The sequence below is a fragment of the Heterodontus francisci genome, chromosome 3 (assembly GCF_036365525.1).
Source record: "Heterodontus francisci isolate sHetFra1 chromosome 3, sHetFra1.hap1, whole genome shotgun sequence".
NCBI classification, from domain to species: domain Eukaryota; kingdom Metazoa; phylum Chordata; class Chondrichthyes; order Heterodontiformes; family Heterodontidae; genus Heterodontus; species Heterodontus francisci.
Window position 1 is genome coordinate 118,008,360 of NC_090373.1, and position 23,742 is coordinate 118,032,101.

Below are 23,742 nucleotides of genomic sequence, written 5' to 3' on the forward strand. Positions count from 1 at the left end.
ATGCTGGAAATCTGAAATAAAAACCCGAAACGTTAACTCTGCTTCTCTTTCCACAGATGCTGCCAGACCTGCTGAGTGGTTCCAGCATTTCTTGTTTTTACTCCTTCCAATTATAATAGAGGGGTATTTGGCTGTTTGCAAGTAACCTGCTCGGAGTCGCTCCACTATCATATGCTAATGGGGTGCATTTGAAGAGACTTCAACAGGGATTTGAATTTAACACCTCCTGCACCGATGTCCTGGGGTTCGTGAAACCTGCCAGTGAAACAGAGGCAAGACTGAAAGGCACTTCATGGGATATTTAAAATTCAGATTGCCAGATTTCAATAAAGGCTCAGTGCTTTCTGTGCTTTCTCAGTTCCCTCTGGCAAATATTTTGCACAGGGATCTTGTGATCATAAAAGTTTGCACAGAGCTTTATGCAACAGGGGCAAATACAAGTCAGCATGCCCCATTAATTTAACCTCTCTGCCAAGAGTGCTAATTCAGAACACATTTAAGCTAATCTTGAGTTTGTGGGATAGTTTAAAACAGGTGATAGCAAGTTGGCAACTCGTTTTACATCTCTCTTGATTTCAATTCTATTGACTTCAATGAAAATAGAAATGAAGCGAGATATAAAGTGGGATGCTGACTCACGAACACGCTATTGCTATTTTGACATTGATAATCAAGATCTATCCCATCGGAGGTTATTTTCTGAATATGCGATGGCGACAGGGAGCCTCAGAAAATTACCTCCACAACAAGCTGTGGAATAGGTTCTATATCCTACTTGTAACACTGACTGTAGCTTTTGTACTCAGGTCAATCATTTATGGGTACAATCATAATCAACAGCTCCTTATCATGCATCTTTATATTGTAACCTCCTCAATGTAGAACTAGCCATCCTAGCTATTCACTCACAAACTCTCAGAGAAAATAACACCCCTGAATATTAGGAGGAAAAACACTCAGAAAAATGTAAAATGATTTTTTTTTATTCATTCATGGGATGTGGGATGCATAATGAACGAAAAACATTGACCCAATTAAAATAACAAGAGAGCAAAGAAAAATTTAAAGCAGTAAGAGATGTCCTTACTTTTCCAGTTTTCTTTTTCAAGCCGCTCGGAACTAAATGATAGGGCAAATGTGTGACAGACAAACGAGGTGGTGGGTGTGTCTGAAAATCTAAGAACGGGAGCTCAATCCAAGGAACCCGTTTCTCTGCTGGCTTGCTTTGCACAGCAACTTGATCACCATCAGAATAAATCAAACTCAAGATTTGTTGCATCCATACAGTACCTGGTGTGTGATAGAAATATAAAAAGATTGTAAAAAAAAAGATAGAACAAATCCAAGAATTACAACCTCCAAAATATTACATTAAAACATTCAATAACCGAATCATTATTTGATTTCAGCCCACATCATGTTTCCAGATGTTATCTGAAAATCTGTGAAGTGAATACCTGAGTAAAGCAATTTGCGTTTTTTACATACTGTGTAAGAAAGAAGCCTTGAACACGTTGTAAAACTCTATTCCCAAAACGTTACTTCTGTTTGAGGGATGTCAAAATCTCCCATGATTATTATTCTATGTTCTTCACTCATTTTACATATATTGTTACATATTTTCCTCTACCTGCTTTCCACTGTTAGGTTAGTGTAAGTGATCCCACTTTATCTTTTCTTTCAATCCATATAGATTCTGTTTTTAACCTCTTGTAAGTTTTGTTCCATTTCTCTACTGCCATTATGCTGCTTCTAATTAGTAGATCTACCCCACACCCCCTTCTTCTTCCCCTATCCTTTCTGATTATGTTATAACCTGTAATATTTAGTTGCTGGTTCTGTTCTTTATGTAGCAATGTTTCAGTTATTCCTATTACACCTGGTTCCTCGCTATGGATTCTTTCTTTTGGGCCTCCTTATCTCGAGAGACAATGGATACGCGCCTGGAGGTGGTCAGTGGTTTGTGAAGCAGCGCCTGGAGTGGCTATAAAGGCCAATTCTGGAGTGACAGGCTCTTCCACAGCAATGTTTCAGTTATTCCTATTACACCTGGTTCCTCGCTATGGATTATTGGACTGGATTTTACCAGAGCCCGACATCGGGGGTCGTGGAGGGGGGGCCCGGAAAATATCTCCGGGAGAGGCTCGCCATGCTATGTGGCAGCCTTCCGCCACTCGGTGACGGGAGAAGGATTTAAACATGTTAATCAATGTAAATTAGATGAATAAACACTTAACTATTCACAATAGCCATCCCACATCGATATTCCGGCCAGTTGCCGGAAGTCCCACACCTTTGGATCTCTGTTCAGAGATCCGAGGCAGAACACTACTGGAGAGGGGGGAGGGGTGAAGTTTTCAGGGTGGTGGGAGGAGAGCAGGGAAAACTCTTCCTATTGGTTGAGGGGATGGTGGGAAGGGGTTAAGAGTCAAAGGATATAAAGTTTGGGGGGGGAGGGAAGTTTGGGATCTGAATCAAAGTTTTTTTGGAGGGAGAGGGCAATTTATATATAGATTACTCATTTGGGGGGTGGGGGGGACTGGGAGAGGGGATTCAAAGTTGCATTAAAATTTTATTTTTATTTCCCGGAGACCAGGATCTTTGAAAATTTAAATCTAACTGAAGGGCTTGAAGCCCTTTAAAAATGGTGCCACGCCTGCGCGGTGACACCGGATGCCGTTACCGGGGACGGAGCGTCTGCCCCCTCTACATCATCAGGGGCGGGTGGTCTGCCCCCTCCATGTAAATGAGCAGCTGCGTTAAATATCGCGGCAGCTCAGTGGCGCACATCTCACACGTGCACTGTGCCGTTTTTGAAGCTCGTCGCTGATTTTAAAATTCAGCCCATTGTCTCCAGTTCCCTCATTTAATTTGGATGCTGTGCACAGATAGTTTAATTCATCTTTAACAGTTGTTCCTTTTACCTTGTTGTTAACAGTTCCTTTACACATCTGTTAATAAGTCTATTTGTTCTCTAACTGTTTATATTACCTTTGTTTCTTACCTTGCTCTGAACTTTACTCTAAACTCCTATTGCTTTTAGCTTCAGACATGTTACTTTCACCAGTTCGCTCTCTCTATTTATTAGAAGAAAGCCTTATCGACAGCCCTATTTATCCATTCTACTGGTCCCACTCTGATTCAGATGTGGCCCATTCCAATGGTTCTGCTCCTTCCTGTCCCAGTACAGATGTCAGTGTCACATGGAATGGAAATCCTTCTTCTCACACCAGTCTTTCAGCCATATATTCACTTACCTGATCTGCCTGTGCCTTGATAATAATCCTGAGATTATCACCCATCAGGTTCTGTTTTTAAATTTAGTTCCTAACTTCTGATAGTGCCTTAGCAGGACCTTCTCCCTTTTCTTCCCCATGCCGCTTGTCCTGACATGGACTACAACAACTGCATCTTGCCCCTCCTTTCTCAAGTTCCTCTGAGATATCCTGTACCATTGCATCAAGCAGGCAACACACCCTCTGGACTCTCAGCTGTGACTTTAGAAGAAGTTATCTCTTTCCACTAATTATCAAATCCTGTATGAGTACAATCTTTCTAATATTCACTTCATCCCCATATGCCCACCCCCCCTAACCCCCACGGGACTGCCTTCTGCTCCACAGTACTATGGTTGGCATTCTGGCTGTCCAACCAGCAGCCTGCATCCTTATCCTTATGGTAGAAAGTACACTGTACCTGTTGAAAAGGACCAGAGTCTGGAGGACCTCCATCTCTATTCACTCTTAGTTCCCTTTAACCTGTTCACTATCAGTCACACTCACCCCTTGCTCCACCTGTGCTTTCCTCTGATATATGAATGTACCCTGGAGAAATCTATCCAAAAAATCTTCCCCTCCCTTATGTCAAGGAGTGTCTCCAACTGGCACTCCACCTCAAAGACTCTGAGCCAGAGTCTCTCAAGCCAGAGACATTTACTGCGGGTGTGGCAGTCTAGGACAGTCTCACTGTCCACAAACCTCCACATATTATAGTCCTGACAAATACCCTATTCTGCCATTTCTAGTTTTTATTTACTTATCAGTATTATTTTAGTTCTGGAAATAATACAATTATTCTGATCAAGATTACAATTAGATATTGGCATTTAGCTTGATTTCAGATTAATTTGCAGTTAATTGTGGTTAACTTACTTTCTTCTCTATTTTATTAATTCCTTAACTCCTATTTTTTTTAACAGATTTTAAGAAATTCAGAAGCCTAGGGAATTCTCATTATTGATTAGCTATCCAGTGATCCCTGGTGAAAGTGAATGTGTGAATAACAAGTGAAAACAGGATTAGGCTCAGCCCTCATCCTCCATAATTGAATAGCTTTAATTTTCTATGTTCACAAATGGGACTGGATTTTACCAAGCCTATGACATTAGGCTCTGTGGCGGGGGCCAGAAGATGGTTCCGGCAGTGGTCCACCATGGAGGCTGACACCGGGAGGGCCGGTCCGATCCTGCCAACAGCAGTGAGGTTCCGTGCTGTCCCCCGCACCACCCCCACTGCCCCGTCCCTCCCGCTGGGCAACGGAACCTGGATTTAAATATTTAAATTACTGATATGCATAAATTTAAATCAACTTAGCTTAAATCTTCCAGGCCCGTCGCGATCTTCAGCATGGCGGCTGGCACTCCTGTGCCTTCCATTCCCCATCCGGGGGAAGCCGGTGTGACACTGGTGGGGAGGGGGAGGAGTTAAGATTTTCAGTGCTGGGGTTGAGGGGGGAAATGGGGTCAAATAAATGTAATGGGTGTAGGGGATGGTGGGAAGGGATGAACTTTAAACTTTGTGCAGTCTGGGGAGTGAGGGGAGGTCAGGTTTAAAAGTTAAGTGTTTTTGGGCGGGGAATGGGCTAATAGTTAATGTAATTGTTATTGAGGGGTGGGAAAGGGGCATTAGAAATTTATTTGATAACTTTTGGGTGGGGGTGTAGCTTTAAAAATTTAAATATGCCGGCAGGGCTGGCTGTCCTTTAAAAATAGCGCCAGCACCTGTGCACAGGTAGTTGACACCATTGCCAGCGTTGGACAGCCCGTGCCCTCCAAGTGATTGGGGAGGGGAGCGGGCCGCCCTGGCTATTTAAATGAGCTGCAGCGCGGGAGATTCTGGCGGCTCTTTGGCTTGCGGCCCACCATTTATTGAGCTCGCTGCCAAGCTCTTAAAATCCAGCCCATGAAGTCTGATGACTTAAGTGAGGTATCAGAGAACTGGAGGCTTCCATGGAACTGTATCTAATTACATTCACTATGTTCTGGAATACAGGGAACAAAAAAGGTGAGAAAATCTGAGAAAAAATAATGTAGTATTTCCTTACCAGATTTTGGATATGTGACTGCAACCACATCACTGTCCGTTATTTCAAAATTATACATTTTTTCCAAATACTCTGTGCTGTGAATATTGGAGATGAGGTTACAGCCTTTATACTGATAAAGTTCATAACTCTTGGACATTGTTGCGGTGTTGAGAAACCTAGAATAAAAAGGCAAACATAAAACTAATACAACTGCTAATTTCAACCAGCAACAACCTGCATTTATATAATGCCTAAAATGCAACAATAAAAACCTACATTTATGTGACATTTTCGATGTGGTAAAATGTCCCAAGGCACTTCACAGGAGCCTTTTCTAACAAAATTTGACACCGAGCCACTTGAGGAGATTTTAGGAGAGGTGACCAAAAACTTGGTCAAAGAAATAGGTTTTAAGGAGCATGTTAAAGGAGGAGAGAGAGGTGGAAAGATTTAGAGAGGGAATTCCAGATATGAAGGCCTAGGCAGCTGAAGGAATGGCTGCCAATGGTGGACTGATGCATATCAGGAATGTACAAGAGGTCAGAATTGAAAAAACGCAGAGATCTTGGAGGGTTGTAGTGCTGGAGTTGGTTACAGAGATAAGGAGGGACAAGGTTATGGAGGGATTTGTAAACAGGGCTGTGAAATTTAAAATCGAGGCATTGCAGGATCATGAGCCAATGTTGGTCAGCATGCACAGGAGTGATGGGTGAGCGTGATTTGGTGTGTATTAGGATATGGGCAGCAGAGTTTTGGATGGGGGTGCAAAATGGGTGGCTGACCTGGTGTGTATTGGAATAGACGAACCAAGATGTAAAAAAAACCATAGATGAAGGTTTTTGCAGCAGAACAGATGAGGCAGCAGCAGAGACAATCAATTGTACAGAAGTGGAAGCATGCAATTTTGGTGATGGAGAGGATATGGGGTTGGAAGCTCAGCTCAGGGTCAAATAGAACATGAAGGTTGCAATCAATTTGGTTCAGCCTCAAACAGTGCCCGGGCAGAGGACTGGAGCCAGTGGCTAGAGAACAGAGTTTGTGGCAGGGACTGAAGACAATGGTTTCGGCCTTCCCAATATTTAATTGGAGGAATTTTCTGCTCATCCAATACTGAAAGACGGGCATGCAGTCCGACAAATGAGAGGCAGTGGAGGGACCGATGGGTGAGGTAAAGCTGGATGATGTCAGTGTACATGTGTCTGATGAGGGGCAGCATGTAGATGAAAATTAGGATGGGGCCAAAAATAGATCCTTGGGGGCTTCAGAGGTAATGGTGTGGGAGGGTGAAGAGAAGCCATTTCAGCTAATTCTCTGGTTACACTTGGATAGATAGACTTGGAAACAGGCGAGAGCTGTCTCACTCATTTGGAAGAGGATGATGTGATCAATTGTGTCAAACACTGCAGACAAGGTTGAAAAGGATGAGGAGGGATAGTTTACCATGGTCGCAGTCACATAGAATATCATTTGTGCCTTTGATAAGAACCATTTCATTACTGTGGCGGGGCTCAAACATGGAGTTGCAGGAAAGCTGGACATGGGTTTGGGAAATGACATCACGGATATTCACGGACTTTAGAGAGGAAAGGGAGGTTGGAGATGGGACTGTAGTTTGCAAGGATAGAAGGGTCAAGGGTGGGTATTTTGAGGAAGTGGTGACGACAGAAAATTTGAAATGTGAGAGGCAGTTCCTGAGGAGAGGGAACTATTAACAATATCAGCTGACATGGGGGTCAGGAAGGGAAGTTGGGTGGTCAGAGGTGGGAAAAGAGTAGAGGGAGCAGGAGGTGGGTCTCAAGACAAGATGAGCTTGGAGAGGGCATGAAGGGATATAGCAGAGATACAAGAGAAAGATGCGAATTTAAGGCTAGGGCAGGAGTGAACCTCATTGTTGGAAGTGACAGTGGAGGGGCCAGGGGAGAGGAGTTTAAGAAGACTTTAGTAGTAGAGATGAGAAACTAGTGGATATATTTGTGGTCCAGGCTGATCCTGGAATAATGAGCAGTTTCAGCAGGGGAGAGCAGGACCCAAAAGTGCTTTATGTGGTTCAGACAGATCTGTTGATGAATAGCTAAACCAGCTGTCCCCAGAATTGTTCAAATCTGCTTCCTTTGGACTTAAGGGAGTGGAGGTCAGGACCATACTCAGGGGAACAAAATGCTAAGTCAAAGAGTTAAAAAATGCAATGTAAATATAATACAGTTCTTAAAGCAGGAAATTAGCTTAATTCAATATCAACAAGATCTCAATTAGAATTTTAATTAGAAGCCATTGGATGGCTGTTCTGGGTAATGGAAAAAAACATCATAATGCAGTATAAGGATGCTTCTCTAATATAGACCATTTGCCAGGGCCGAGCAATCCCTACTAGTTTGTGCCAGATTCCACCAATTTTTGAACTCTGGAGATTAGAGGACTTAAATATGGATTATATTACTTCAACAACATGTTTTAATGTGTCATGTCCTTGGTGAAATATGTTTCCAGCTGTGCATTTATACATCATTGAAATGACAAACATTTTACAGCTGATGCATTTTACCACTGGGCTGGATATTCCTTCAGCCTCCTTCCACTGCCTGGAAATTTATTTTATTATTATTTTCCAGGAAAAGAGTAAAAGCAGAAGTAACATTTATGAGTTAATATTGTCAAAGAACTTGCTGGAGTTGGGCATCTTGTGTATGTGGAGCGGATAGGAATTGCATGATAATGTAACACTTCATGCCAACTGCAACAGGATTTGAACAATATCCAGGCCTAGGTACACCAGTGGTAGGTAACATTCACACCATCTCCCTTTTACTTTCCATTGCTGAAACCCCCACTATCAACATCTTGGGGATACCATTAACCAAAATTTGAACTAGCTATATCAACACAAGAGTAGGGCAGAGACTGGGCACTTGGTGACGGGTGGTTCACCTCCTGACCCCTCAAAGCTTTCCATCATCTACAAGTCTCAAGTCAGGAGCGTGATTGAATTGTCACCCCTTGCCTGGATGGGCGTAGTTGCAATAACACTCAAGAAGCATCACTCACACCCCAAGAACTAATCAAAATAAAATCAAACACTTATTAAACTGAAATTTTAAACAGAGTTAAATTATTTCCATTATTCGCTGTTAATCTGATTGCTGTAAGGAGATTGAAACAATTAAACTCAAGGACCATCAAGTTCTTTAAATGCTTTACACAAACATTGTCATAATACCATTTTAGTACTGGGAAATACATAAATATTTTGAATGCCTGGAAAAGGGTTCTGCTGTTGACATGCATTGATAAATTGAATATGTCCTCATACATTAATTCTTCAGTAATAAACTCATACATTAGTCATTCAATGATGCAATAGTAACATGATGCTACCAGAATTTGTGATTAAAGTGAGAAACTTTTACTTCAATTATTTAAAACTTTTTTAAAAAATTGTGTGTTCATCCCTGTGCTACTTTTTACCTGGGACATTTACAGAAATCTGGAATTTATGACATTCAAAATACACTTACCAATTTACCAAATTAAGACTGAAAATTTATTTTTATAGTTATGTTTGAGACACCATAAGATTTAAAAGCTAACTTGATTTTATGAAGTATTTTCTAGAGATCTAGTTAATCTGAGTCGGCCAAAAAATTAAGAACACACAATTTCTTTCAATGTACAACAATTACAAACTGTTTGAAGGACTACCAAATAGCATGCCCAAAAGTATATATAAATTTATATATATATATGTATGTGTGATTTAAAATATCTTACCTCGGAGAAAGAATTCCTGCTTCTGAACTGGCCTGTAGAGCACAGGCACACAATTTATGAAAGAATAAAATATTAAGCATTCAAATGATCAGCACTTCACCACCAATCAGCAGTTACTGTACATAAATGGCCATCAAGGTCAAATAAACTGACTGCCTTGAAAGGATTTTCCCCTAGGCACAATCAATTTTGAATTAGGAAACACCAAAAGAAAAAATTAAATCAAGTGAACATAAAGGATACATATGAACATAAAAACATATAAATCTGTGGGACAGTATGTCTTGGCCAGGTGAGAGACTGCTGTTTAAAGCACTTCTTTTCTCAGAAGGTGCTTTCAATGCTTGACACGTGATTGCCAACTGCTTGGAAGACACTTCACCCTGTTTAACACTGTGCTTACCTTCAACTGCACTTCCTACTGCCAGTCTTCAACACGGCATGGGAGCAGCTTATGCAGATTTACCTTCCATCTCTGCTGAGGGACAAGAGCAGAAGCTACACCACGGCCAATATATCCAGCAGCAACAGGAGCAGTACCAGCAACAGCGCCAGCTACCTTCTCCTCAACTGCATGCCCCTCCATAGGGCAATTGTGATGGACAATGAGATCCAGCTAGAAGGAGGAGAGATCCCCAATACAAGGCCGATAGGCAGAGGATCAGCTCCCTCGGCATGTCTGAGCAAGGGGGATGGAGTATGAAAGTACAGAAATCATAGAATCATAGAAATCATAGAAAGTTTAAGCCTCTGACAAGGTCCCTCATGGCAGACTGGTACAAAAGGTGAAGTCACACAGGATCAGAGGTGAGCTGGCAAGATGGATACAGAACTGGCTCGGTCACAGAAGACGGAGGGTATCAGTGGAAGGGTGCTTTTCTGAATGGAGGGATGTGACTAGTGGTGCTCCGCAGGGATCAGTGCTGGGACCTTTGCTGTTTGTAGTATATATAAATGATCTGGAGGAAAATGTAGCTAGTCTGATTAGTAAGTTTGCGGAGAACACAAAGGTTGGTGGAGTTGCGGATAGTGATGAGGATTGTCAGAGGATACAGCAGGATATAGATCGGTTGGAGACTTGGGTAGAGAAATGGCAGATGGAGTTTAATCCGGACAAATATGAGGTAATGCATTTTGGAAGATCTAATACAGGTGGGAAGTATACAGTAAATGACAGAACCCTTGAGAGTATTGACAGGCAGAGAGATCTGGGCGTACAGGTCCACAGGTCACTGAAAGTGGCAACACAGGTGGATAAGGTAGTCAAGAAGGCATACGGCATGCTTGCCTTCATCGGTCGGGACATAGAGTATAAAAATTGACAAGTCATGCTGCAGCTGTACAGAACCTTAGTTAGGCGACACTTGGAATTTTGCGTGCAATTCTAGTCGCCACACTACCAGAAGGATGTGGAGGCTTTGAAGAGGGTACAGAAGAGGTTTACCAGGATGTTGCCTCATCTGGAGGGTATTAGCTATGAGGAGAGGTTGGATAAACTCGGATTGTTTTCACTGGAACGACGGAGGTGGAGGGGCGACATGATAGAGGTTTATAAAGTTATGAGTGGCATGGACAGAGTGGATAGTCAGAAGCTTTTTCCCAGGGTGGAAGAATCGGTTACTAGGGGACATAGGTTTAAGGTGAGAGGGGCAAAGTTTAGAGGGATGTGCGAGGATGGTGAGTGCCTGGAACTTGCTGCTGGGGAAGGTGGTGGAAGCAGGTACGATAGCAACGTTTAAGAGGCATCTTGCCAAATACATGAATAGGATGGGAATAGATGGATACGGACCCCGGAAGTGCAGAAGGTTTTAGTTTAGACAGGCATCAAGATCGGCGCAGGCTTGGAGGGCTGAATGGCCTGTTCTTGTGCTGTACTATTCTTTGTTCTTTGTACAGAAAAGGTCACTTGGCCCATCGTGTCTATGCCAGCTGAAAAATGATCCACCCATTCTAATCTCACCTTCCAGCATTTGGTCCATAGCCCTGCAGATTACGACACTTGAGGTGCATGTCCAGACTCATTTTGAATGAGTTGAGGGTTTCTGCCTCAACTACCCTTTCAGGCAGTGAGTTCCAGACTCCCACCACCTTCTGGGTGAAAAAGTTTTTCCTCATCTCCCCTCTAATCTTTCTACCAATTGCTTTAAATCTATACCCCCCTCCTACTCACTGACGTCTCTGCTAAGGTGAATAGACCCTTCACCTCCACTCTATCCAGGCCCCTCAAAATTTTGTACATTTCAATCAGACCTCCCCTCAGCCTCCTCTGTTCCAAACCCAGCCTATCCAATCTTTTCTCATAGTTGCACTTTCCAGTCCTGCTAACATCCTCGTAAATCTCCTCTGTACTCTCTCTAGCACAATTACATCCTTTCTGTAATGAGGTGACCAGAAATGAACACAGTATTCAAGTTGTGGCCTAACCAATGAGTTATACAGTTCCAGCATAACCTCCCTGCTCTTATATTCGATACCTCAGCTAATAAAGTAAAGTATTCCATATGCCTTCTTAACCACCTTATCGAACTGTTCCGCTACCTTCAGGGATCTGGGACATTCATTCCATGGCCCCTCACTTCCTCTACACTTCTCAGTATTTTCCCATTAATCGTGTATTCCTTTGCGTTTTTTACTTCTCCAAATGCATCACCTCACACTTCTCCAGGTTGAATTCCATTTGCCACATTCTGCCCATCTGACCAGACCATCAATATCTTCCTGCAGCCTACAGCTATCCTCCTCGCTAACTACCACACGGCCAATCTTAGTGTCATCTGCAAACTTCTTGATCATGCCCCCTACATTTATGCCCAAATCGTTAATATATACCACAAAAAGCAGGGGACCCAGTACTGAGCCTTGTGGAACATCACTGGAAACAGCCCTCCAGTGGCAAAAACACCCGTCAACAATTACCCTTTGTTTCCTGCCAGTGAGCCAATTTTGTATCCACCTTGCTGCATTTACCTGGATCCCATGGGATTTTTATTTTTTAACCAGTCTGCCATGTGGGACCTTGTCAAAAGCCTTGCTAAAATCCATGTAGGTCACATCAACTGCACTACCATCATAATCTTCCTTGCTACTTCTTCAAAAAATTCGATCAAGTTGGTCAAACAAGATCTTTCCTTAACAAATCCATGCTGACTATCCTTGATTAACCTGTGCCTTTCTAAGTGACAGTTTATCCAGTCTCTCAGAATAGTTTCCAATAATTTGCCCACTACTGAGGTTAGACTGACTGGCCTGTAATTATTCGGTCTATCCCGCGCTCCTTTTTTAAACAGAGGTACAATGTTAGCAGTCCTCCAATCCTCTTGCTACATCTGTACAGGGTGTTGGTGAGACCACACCTACAGTACAGTGTACAGTTTTGATCTCCTTTTATACCTACCCTCCCTCCCTAATTGCTCAGGGAGCAGATTAGTAAATGGTTTGCTCTGGTAAAGAGCAACTGCCAGGCGAGCTGTGCAGGGAGCCAGGTTCTAGACTGAAAATGGTCCCACCTTTCTGGCATGGAATAAGGTAGTAAAATTCCGCACTCAGTCTCCAGTCCCCGACTGGACTCTCAGTCCCCAATTCCAGTCTGACTCTTAGTCCCCAATCCCAATCTGGACTTTCAGTCCCCAATGTTAATTTAACTTTCAGATCTCAATTTCAGTATTGGATCCAGTCTCACGCTATCAACCCTAGTCCACTGTTTCAAATCTAACCCAAATCCTAATTTTATGGGGCATTTATGCACATTTTGCACAGATGCAAACTAATCTTTAAGTTTCCCAGCAGAAAGTGAACAGCATAACTGTTGATTATGGGCCGAAAAGGCCAGCTCCATTCTTTGCTGCTCGCTGTGCTTAGCACAACTATGCATCCAATAGGGGGTAGGCCTGGAATGATGAGGAGAGATGTCAACAGGATTTCTCCTTGGACTAGGAGGACACTGAGGACCTACAACAGGAAAGGCGCATGGGAGGGCATATGGCACCCAGGCTCCGCATGCAGGGCTAGCAGCGAGCTAGGGATGTACAGCAGTGGCATTTCAGACAAAGGCTCTCTGCCCCAGATGAACCGACACGAGTTCTGCAAGACACACATCACCCTCACTCACCTGCTGTGCACCAGTCCACATCTACAGCATCTCTGTGTAAACCATTAGAGGCAGCAGCTGACTGAGCCAATGTCCATGTCACTGCATCCGTGGAAACACTCATGAGTAATGGGGCATTGGCAATGATATTATTGCATACGTTGGCTCTCCTGAAGGGCCAAAGGTGCAAAGGGATGTGACATTGGCGCTACATGCTGGCACACATCATTCACACAGAGAAAAGGACACACATGTTGGTGAGGAACATTTAGTGAAAGACATCTTTACATTTCTGTGACACCCATGTATTCCCATTTGTGTCAGTGTGTTCTCTTTAAACGCTTGCGAGTGCCCCTTCTCAGTGCAACCTCTGCGCTAGCAGCCTGACTGGAGGAAGGCTGCTGATCTGATTGCCCTTTGGCTGTGGATGACTTTGGCAATGGTTCTCTGCATGCACGAGGCCTGGAGGGCCCCGACTGGCTTGGGGAATGATCGTTCATCCTCTTCCGGCATTGGACCCTTTGACACCGGATGGCCCCACAGCTACTCACCTCCCCTGCCACCACCAGCCAGACTGCCTTGGTTAGGTGGGAGGGCCTCTTCTTACTAACGCTGGGGAAAAGGACCTCCTGCCTTGCCTGGACAGCCTGGAGGAGAGTGAGCAGGGAGGCATCGCTGAACTGTGGCGCCACCCTAGAACACCCCTTTGCCATCCTCGGTTTTTGATCTGGTTCTTTAAATGCAAAGGTGATTCCATAGTGTAACTACTCTAACTTCTGGCTGCAAGATTTTTCTTGCCCATGTTTGAAAACCAGTGCAGGACTAATAAGGAAATCTGCGATAGTCATGGTTTTTCATCGATGGCAGATCGACCCATGTTCACGTACACTTTGCTTCTGCAGCAACTGATCATAATTATTGATGTAATATTTCTAGTTGGCAATGCAGATAGAATATAAACATATTTTCCTGGTTCTTTACAAAGATCATTTAATTCCAGTTACATGTCTTTTCACATAACAGTTAGCAAAGAATAGAATACAGATTCAAAATGCATATTAGTCTGTGGCTTTTCACAGTCAGATGATTAGAAGACCATAGTATATAGATATGCTTCAATTATGGTTTTATTTCTGTTGTGTATTTGCCTTTTCTGGTACAATTCAGTCTCACATCCTGATATGTGCAAAATTAAGATTATTCACCCAGGTGCAGCATGCCTACAACTTTTCATAGGCCTGAAAGTTAACTCTGCTTCTCTCTCCACAGATGCTGCCTGACCTGCTGAGTTTCCCCAGCACTTTCTGCTTTGCTGCCAGATTGACAGCAGCCCCACTCTTCAATAGTGAAGTAAGTATTTCTTTGGCAGCTATCAGGAAGTAGGTGCTGGGGTGCTTTGAATAGGGCCCCAGCATCTTCTACACAGCTGTCAAAAGGTCCCTCACTGCGCTGGATGTCCTGCCTCTCCCCAAGTAATATGTGGGTCGGGGGGTGGTGGGGAGACAGCGCGTCACAGTGATGCTAATGAGTTCCAGGGTGAAATATTGCGGGGGCTCTGCGGTGGCCGCTCAGTGCGGGCAGGCCACCGACTTCAAAGCGAGCCGCCACAATGTGCGGTGCGCTAATAAAACTCAGCCCATTATTTTAAATAGAGTTAAGAATCTAGATAGAGCAGCTGGGTCAAATGACATCCAACCAATGATCCTCAGAGAGATGGGGAGTGTGTAGGTGAGCACCTGGCCCATATTTTTTAACAAGTTATTTCTCTCTGGGATGTTTCCTGTGAGCTGTAAATGAAGCTATGTAGTTCCCATTGTCAAGAAATTATGCTATGCTGAATAACAACTTTTTAATCCATCAGTTGGAAACTTGGATTAATCTTTTAAAAACAAGAGACAGAAAGAAACTGATAAAAGTCACTGCTAAACAGCTAAAAATGGCTGTCACAATTTGCATCTGAATACTTTACACCTCAAAGCCGAGATAAATGTCTGAGCTAGCCACCACTAGGACAATGCCTCACGAATTTGGAATCAGCTAACAATTTCACTTCTAACGGCAAAACCTTCAGAGCCGTCTTGAAACAATGAGACCAAAGAGAGATTGAAAATTCCTAGACTTGAATCTAATTAAATTGCAAACAAGGACACTGGACAATCATGTGACTGCCTCTCCATCTGTGAAAAACTAGCAGCCATTTGCTACAATGGGGCAAGCTGCTGAGACTTGGGGTGCAGAATATAGGGGTGTCTCTCTCTCTCTCTCTCTCTGTTCCCCTCTCTCTCACTCCAGGTAACCTTGGGGCATTTGAAGCTTGCCTGCTGGCTGGAAAAGATCCAAGACAAAGATGCCCAGGAAGAAGAACACCTGCTTCACCGTCTCCAAGAACATCTACCAACCAAGAACGTCAGATCTCCAGATTCAGCCAGAAGACAACTGAATTAACGGACACCACAGACTGTATATTATTTTTATTTGTTCTGAACTCTAATCCAACCCAAACTATTCCTCATCACTTTGTAATCTATTTGTGTGTGCGTGATTCTTGTGTATGTGTGCAAGTGTAGTGTTATTTATTATTTTATTTAGATTGGATTTTTGGTTAAGTACAATAAACTCACCTCCTTCTTGTTTAAACTCAAGAAAACATGTCTGATTAGTTCTTTTATGATCATAACAAAGGTAAAAAATAAAGCACTGACTGAAGTGATAAGCACATCCAATGTTTAAAAAGGAATAAACCCTGTTGCGGTCAAAGAAGGAAACAGACAAGAGGGGAGCCTTGCAACACCTCCTCACCTGATTGAAACACCATCTTTAAAAAATGGTGACAAGACAGACCTGGGTAACTATAGGGACATTAGTTTGAAATCAGTAAAAGGAAAGATGCTTGAGGGAATCATTAGAAGTGCAATATGTGATCACTTAGCTAGGGAGGGACGTATTGGGGACACCCAACATGGTTTCAAGTAAAGGGCATCATGGCTTACGAATTTGATTATAATTTTTGAAGAAACCACCAAGATGGTGAATATGGCAAGCCCAGTAGATATTGTCTACTTAGACTTCCTAAAAGCTTTTGATAAGGTACCGCACAAGAGGCTTCTTTACTTGATCGAAGTGTCTGGTATTAGTGGTAATATATTGAGCTGGATTGTGAACTGGCTGGAAGAACATAAGCAGAAAATAGTTGGATTTGGTCTGTTTGGAGACTAGTCACTAGTGGTGTCCTGCAGGGATCAGAGTCTGGACCATTGCTGTTTACTATTTTTATTAATGATCTTGATGTAGGTGTTGGGGGCATGATCTAAAAATTTGCAGATGATATTAAGATCTGTGCGAGTGTCAGGTCTGTAGGCGATGCTCTTCTACTTCAGGCGGATATTGATGTGTTGAGGGATTGGGCTTATGACTGGCAAATTATATTTAATTTGGAAATGTGCAGTGTTATGCATGTGGGCAGGGTGAAGCCTTCAAGAAAAGACATTAAAGAAGGTGGAGAAAGTAAGAGATCTCGGTGTTCTGTTGCAGAGATCTCTAAAGGTTCATGAGCACTGTTATGCTGTAATGAATAGAGTGTTGGGGTACATTGATAGGATAAAAGCAAAATAATGCAGATGCTGGAGATCTGAAATAAAAACAGAAAGTGCTAGAAATACTCAGCAGGTCTGGCAGCATCTGTGGAGAGAGAAACAGAGTTCAGGTCTGTGACCTTTCATCAGAACTGGCAAAGATTAGAAATGTAATCGGCTTTGAGCAAGTGAAAGGAAGGGAGGGGAGAAGAAGAACAAAAGGGTGGAGAACAGGAGAGATTACATGACAGATGTCACGGAATAAACACAAAGGGAGTGCTAATAGTTGTAGCAAAAGACAAAGCATTAGTCCAGAGAGAGTGTTAATGGCAGAATAATGAACAGCTCTGTCCAAAAGCAAAAGCATGAAAAACAAGATTAAGACAGGCACATGGGTAAGCAATAAAATAAAATAAAATCAAACAGGCAGTCACGCTCTGAAATTATTGAACTCAATGTTGAGTCCAGAAGGCTGTAGAGTGCCTAATCGGAAGACGAGGTGCTGTTCCTTGAGCTGGCGTTGAGGTTCACTGGAACATTGCAGCAGAGCAAGGACAGAAATGTGGGCATGAGAGCAGGGTGTTGAATTAAAATGGCAAGCAACCGGAAACTCGGGGTCATGCTTGAGGACTGAGTGAAGGTGTTCCGCAAAGTGGTCACCCAATCTGCGTTTGGTTTCCCCAATGTAGAGGCGACTACATTGTGAGCAGCGAATACAGTATACTAAATTGAAAGAAGTACAAGTATATCGCTGCTTCACCTGGAAGGACTGTTTGAGGCCTTTGATGCTGAAGAGAGGAGGTAAAAGGGAAGGTGTCCTGCGATTGCATGGGAAGGTGCCATGAGGTGTGGGGGGGTGATGGAGGAGTGACCAGGAACTCACAGAAAGAACGGTCCCTTTGGAATGCTATCTCCCCTCATGGAGACAGGTAGGTGCCATTGTGCACACAGTTGGAGGAGCCAGCTGCCCGGGGGCCTTCTTCTCATCACCCCCAGGGTAAGCGGCATCTCGTCCTCCCCCCGACATCCAGCAGGAGAGCACGGGGGGATACTCAAGCACCAGTGTTGCAGACCCCCAGTAGGATGGAGCCAGCAAGGCGGCCCTGCTCCTCCAGAGATGCCCACCACGGTCATCCACAGCAAAGGGGCAGCACACTGAGCAGACTGCCTCCACCTCAGCTGCTAATGTCGGGGTAGCACTGAGACGTAGTGGGAGAAAAGAGGAAATTGAAACAGTTTTGAGCATGAAGGTGGCACGGTGATGTACCTATTGTGAGAATGGAAAAGATTTATCAATACATATTTATTATATTTAAAATTTGATCCTTTCTCGTTAATGCCTTGCTTGGTTTCAGATGGATACAAAACTGTTCTTTGGAGGCCTATGGCAGGAATGCAATGATGCTTACAAAGCATCTCAGAAAATGTCCACTGTCCATTTCTCATTGAAATTTGAGCCTTCACTTTTCAATGATGGCTGTTTTCCTTTTGATGATTATTAACTTTTTCCAATACTGTCATGCCTTACTTTTGTTTTCTGCAGTCATAATTTAACGCTGCTTGCAGTGGTGTGTAGTCGCATTCATCATAGCCCATAGATGGTTTCAAATGCCAATCACATGAAAGTGCAGCAATGCTTCATTAAGATTGCAGAGATGAATAAGACCTCATGCAAAAAGGAATTTCTGTGGGGAATTGTTATGTTTCTCCTCCCAACCTTCCTTGATGAGGTGGCTTATTGTTGGCTGAAACGTGCATAAATGAGGTTCGCCCTGATGTCCCTTGCATGTCTCTCCATAGCACTCATATCGATGACAGCATTGTTATTGTTGTTCTCCTCCTCACCCTCTTCATAGTCATCCTCATCTGAGGAGGACTGGTGTTCCTCCTGTTCCTCCACCTACAGAATGTTGCCACATTTAATTGCAAGGTTGTGCAAGGCACAGCAGACAATGATCATTCATGATACCCTCTGTGATGTGTACTGAAGAGCCCCTCCAACCCGGTCAAGGCAACGGAATCGCATTTTCACTATGCCAATGGAGTGTTTGATGATGGCTCTGGTGGATGCTTGAGTGACATTGTACCTCTCCTCAGCAGCACTTTTGGGATGACGTACTGGTGTCATCAACCATGTACAAAGGAGGTAACTCTTGCCACCCAGGATTCATCTGTCCACTTTTGCTGGTTCGACGAAAACTGCTGGCAGCTGGGAGTTCTTCTCCTGTGGTCGCAAACCAGCTGTATGTTTAAAAAGTGGAAGCTTTGTGATTCACAAATACAGCAGGCTTTTCCCAGGGAGCACTACTGGCTACCTGAGTGCAGTCGATCACCGCTTGCACTCTAGGGAAGCCAGCGATGGCGCTGAAGGCCGCGACCTTGCTGCCTGGCTGTCCTCATCTACAGGCGAGTAGATGAAATCATTGGCATGTCAAAAAAAGTCACCTCTTTGATGCACCTGTGATGCCATATGTCACCCCTGGATCCCTGGAAGGAGCTGCTAGAGTGAAATTTGAGTGCAGCAGTCACCTTGAGGGCAACTGGCATGGGATTCCCACTGAAGCTGAATGGCTGCAGGTCATGCCGCAGGATCCCACAAATTTCAGTGACCATTTCATGTGATATCCTTAGGTGTCTCTGGCATTGCCTCTCTGATATTTGAAGGTAATTTGTCCTTGTCCTGAGGATTAGTTCAGTGCCTGTCTTCGATAATGCTGTTCCTGGATGTTATCATTTGGAGCATCTTCACCTTCCTGTTCTGCTGGTTACTGGCACTCAGTTGAGTGAAAAGTGCCCTCCTTAGTCTCTCTCTTTGCTCTTATTCCCATGGTACTAGACAGATTGGGTGTTTGAGACCCATGTCGCTATGACTTTTCTGAACAATAAATAAACAGAGCGTGGCGATTCAGCCTTCTGTTGCTAGTGTGTTGAAACATCGAGGCAATGATTAGCTCCCTCTTAGCTGCCTTTAAACTGCAGCCAGGTAGAAGATACACCCACTGTAATTTGCCTCCACCCCCTCTCCTTGAAATTCTTGAGTGTCCACATGGTTTCCATTATCGTTGGAGAGGATGGTGCGGGTGGAATTCAGGGCAAGTCTTCCCACCTTCCAACCTCCTCCTGCAACTTTCCAGCTTGAATCCATCACCCTTGACCTACCCAATGTTACCGTTACCCTTCCCTTTGTTACCATTGAGCCTCTCCCCATTAGCATGCACAGTGTAATCATCAATTTATTCATACCATCCTGCCCCCGCTGTTCCTACTCCCATTACTATCGACATGGGGGTAGATGGGAGTGTGGAATTCGAGGCACAAATAGATCAGCCATGATCTTATTGAATGACGGAGCAGGTTTGAGGGACAAAATGGCCTACTTCTGCTCTTAATTCATACATTGGTATGCCAACTCGTACCCTTGAACCTCCTCACATCGAACTGACCATTGTTGCCGAGTCCCATTCCCCTTCATAAGAAGCTGTCGAATACCCACACATTAATCTTGATCTTCCCCCCGATAGAATCCATTTGTCCTCATTGACTGTGACCATTCCCTCTGATAGCCAGTACCCTCAATTTGCCCCACAGTTCCCCAACGTAGACAGTACTCATCCCTCTCTTTAGGCCATTGTCAAATAGTTTCCCACTGTACTGCCAAAATCCACCAACCACTCCCGCAGCCGACAACATGCATCTTCAGCATCAAAGGAAACCACTCAACACCCTGGATGCTCCACTGCACCCTCCCCTGCTCCTCCATGCACTTGATCAGCCCCACCCTTCCCTCCCCGACTACCCTGCCCTGCTCGCCCGAGACGATTCACCCATGCATCCTGAGCCTGGAGGCAAACATCCATTCCAATGCTGGTGTTAGTTTAGTGGATGAGTTGAAGAGAGAAGAGCACAGTCCTGAGACTCAACTGCACAAATCTGATTGCTGCATGCCACTTTGAAACAATCGTGAACCAAGTGGCACAGGAATATCGCTCATCGTTCACTTAATTTGGCAGGCAGGACTAAATTGTAACTCTGTGTAGGGTAATGAAAAATCATGTCATTTAAATGAATGCAAAGTTGCAATCCGCCACCGTGCTGGGGGAACTGCGGAATGCCGCAAATCTGCCGCCGACTTAATTCCTCTAAAATATCCCGCCGTTGGGAATCCGAACAAACACCTCCTGCCTAATTATATCACCCCACATGCCACCGAATCCGCTGCAGCAGACAGCATAAATTCCCTCCAAAGAGCCTGCAGGCAAGTAGCCTCCTTCTGTGCTGAAAGATTCGATAATTCTAGGAATTAGAATTGTAAACCATGGAATTACTCAGCCGCTTGCAGCAGTCTTCAACCTCAGCGCTCACTTTCCCACATAACCCACAATCATGGCTGAGATGGGAGAAGGAAAGACAAAATTTAGTTCTTATAAAATGAGCATTGTCATATGGATCATACAATGATATATTATCAGTGTTTCAAGACCTTCATACTCATTGCATGTTACTTGCCCGTATTATCAGATAGCCAGCGGGAAATTGAGGAACAAATATGTGCGCAATTTGCAGAGGTGTGCAAAAATAATAGGGTAATTATATTAGGTGATTTCAACTTTCCCAACATTAATTGGGATAGTCATCGTGTTAAGGGCTTAGATGGAGTGGAGTTCTTAAAATGTATACAGGAGAACTCTTTAGCTCAACATATAGAGGATCCAATAAGGGAGGGTGCAGTGCTGGATCTAATTCTGGGGAATGAAGCCGGACAGGTGGTTGATGTGTTGGTGGGGGACCATTTTGGTGATAGTGACCATAACATGGTACAATTTAAGCTTGTTATGGAGAAAGAAATAGACAAGTTGCAAAAAAAGGTTTTGGATTGGGGGAGAGCAAATTTTAGTAAAATAAGGCAAGATCTGGCCAAGGTAGACTGGAAAGAGTTACTTGTCGGGAAATCTACAGAAGAGCAGTGGGGGGCATTCAAAAAGGAAATGGGGAGGGTACAGGCCCAACATGTTCCCTCTAGGATAATAGGTAGGAGCAACAAGCCCTGAGAACCATGGATGACCAGAAACATTCAGGGTACAATGAGAAGGAAGAGAGGCTTTTAGCAAATACAAGGACAGCAAATCAATGGAAGCATTAGTGGAGTACAGAAAGTGTAGGATGGAGCTTAAGAAAGCAATTGGGAGAGCAAAGAGCTGGTAAAAGTAGGAAAAATCCCAAGATATTTTATAAGTATATCAATGGGAAGAGGATAACCAGGGAAAGAGTAGGACCCATTAGGGACCAAGGGGGAAATTTGTGGGTGGAGCCAGAGGACATTGGTAGGGTGTTGAATGAATACTTCACATCTGTCTTCACCCAAGAGAATGAGGATGTAGATATGGAATTCAGAGAGAGAGAGACTGTGATGTTCTTGAGCAAATTGTCATAGGGAGTGACAAGGTATTGGAGGTTTTGGAAGGCTTAAAAGTGGACAAATCTCCAGGTCCAGACAATTTGTCTCCCAGGATGCTGTGGGAGGCGAGGGTGGAGATTGCAGGGGCTCTGACCCTAATTTTTAATTCCTCTTTGGCCATGGGGGAGGTGCCAGAGGACTAGAGAACAGCTACTGTGGTCCCACTATTTAAGAAATGTTGTAGAGATAAGCCAGCGAACTACAGACGAGTGAATCTCACGTCAGTGGTAAGGAAACTATTGGAGAAAATTCTGAAGGAGAGAATCTATCTCCACTTGGAGAGGCAAAATTTGATTAGGAATAGTCAGCATGGCTTTGTCAGAGGGAGGTCATGCCTAACGAATTTGATTGAATTTTTTGAGCATGTGACCAGGTGTGTAGATGAGGGTAGTGCAGTTGATGTAGTTTACATGGATTTCAGCAAAGCCTTTGACAAGGTCCCACATGGGAGACTTATCAAGAAAGCAAATGCACATGGGATACAAGGTAACTTGATAAGGTGGATTCAAAATTGGCTTAGCTGTAGGAGACAGAGAATGATGACAGACGGCTGTTTTAGTGACTGGAAGCCCGTGTCCAGTGGCGTACCACAGGGATCTGTGCTGGGTCCCCTATTGTTTGTCATTTATATAAACGACATAGATGACTATGTGGGGGGTAGGATCAGTAAGTTCGCGGATGACACAAAAATTGGCCGAGTGGTTAACAGTGAGGTGGAGTGTCTTAGGTTACAAGAAGACATAGATGGGATGGTCAATTGGGCAGAAAAGTGGCAGATGGAATTTAACGCTGAAAAGTGTGAGGTGATACACTTTGGAAGGAGTAATGTGACACGGAAGTATTCAATGAATGGCCTGACACTGGGAAGTTCTGAGGAACAAAGGGACCTTGGCGTGTTTGTCCATAGATCTCTAAAGGCAGAAGGGCAGGTTGATAGGGTGGTGAAAAAGGCATATGGGACACTTGCCTTTATCAATCGAGGCATAGATTACAAAAGTAGGGAGGTCATGTTGGAGTTGTATAGAACTTTGGTAAGGCCGCAGCTGGAGTACTGTGTGCAATTCTGGTCGCCACATTATAGGAAGGATGTGATTGCATTACAGGGGGTGCAGAGGCGATTCACCAGGATGTTGCCTGGGATGGAACATTTAAGCTATGAAGAGAGGTTGGATAGGCTTTGGTTGTTTTCACCGGAGCAGAGAAGACTGAGGGGTGACCTGATCGAGGTGTAGAAGATTATGAGGGGCATGGACAGGCTGGATAGAGAGCAGCTGTTCCCCTTAGTTGAAGGATCAGTTATGAGGGGTCACAAGGCTATGGGCCAAGTGCTGGCAAATGGGATTAGGTAGACAGGTCAGGTGTCCTTAATGTATTGGTGCAGACTCGATGAGCCGAAGGGTCTCTTCTGCACCGTATTATTCTGTGATTCTGTGATCAATTGTTTATCATTTTGCCAACAATTTTTATGTCAGATGTTTTCACCATTGTACATGTATGGATTCGACACCAGATTAAGAAAAAGAAAGGACCTCAGGATGTTCCAAAGTGCTTTACAGCCA

At 43.9% G+C, this 23,742-nt stretch overlaps 1 protein-coding gene across 5 annotated transcripts in view; it reads right to left on the bottom strand.

Annotated features, from left to right (window-relative positions):
- Positions 1-23,742, bottom strand: part of LOC137360041 (amine sulfotransferase-like) — a 49,067-nt gene that overhangs the window by 13,040 nt on the left and 12,285 nt on the right. For 3 of the 5 annotated variants that reach the window (XM_068025634.1, XM_068025645.1, XM_068025659.1), the window contains 3 exons: positions 9,070-9,101; positions 5,323-5,480; positions 1,088-1,290 (listed from right to left, as the gene is read on the bottom strand). In XM_068025634.1, coding sequence (XP_067881735.1) covers positions 1,088-1,290; positions 5,323-5,480; positions 9,070-9,101 — 393 coding nt within the window. Of the gene's footprint in view, positions 1-1,087; positions 1,291-5,322; positions 5,481-9,069; positions 9,243-23,742 lie in introns of all 5 variants that reach the window. The other 2 variants (XM_068025643.1, XM_068025653.1) reach the window with 2 other exon arrangements.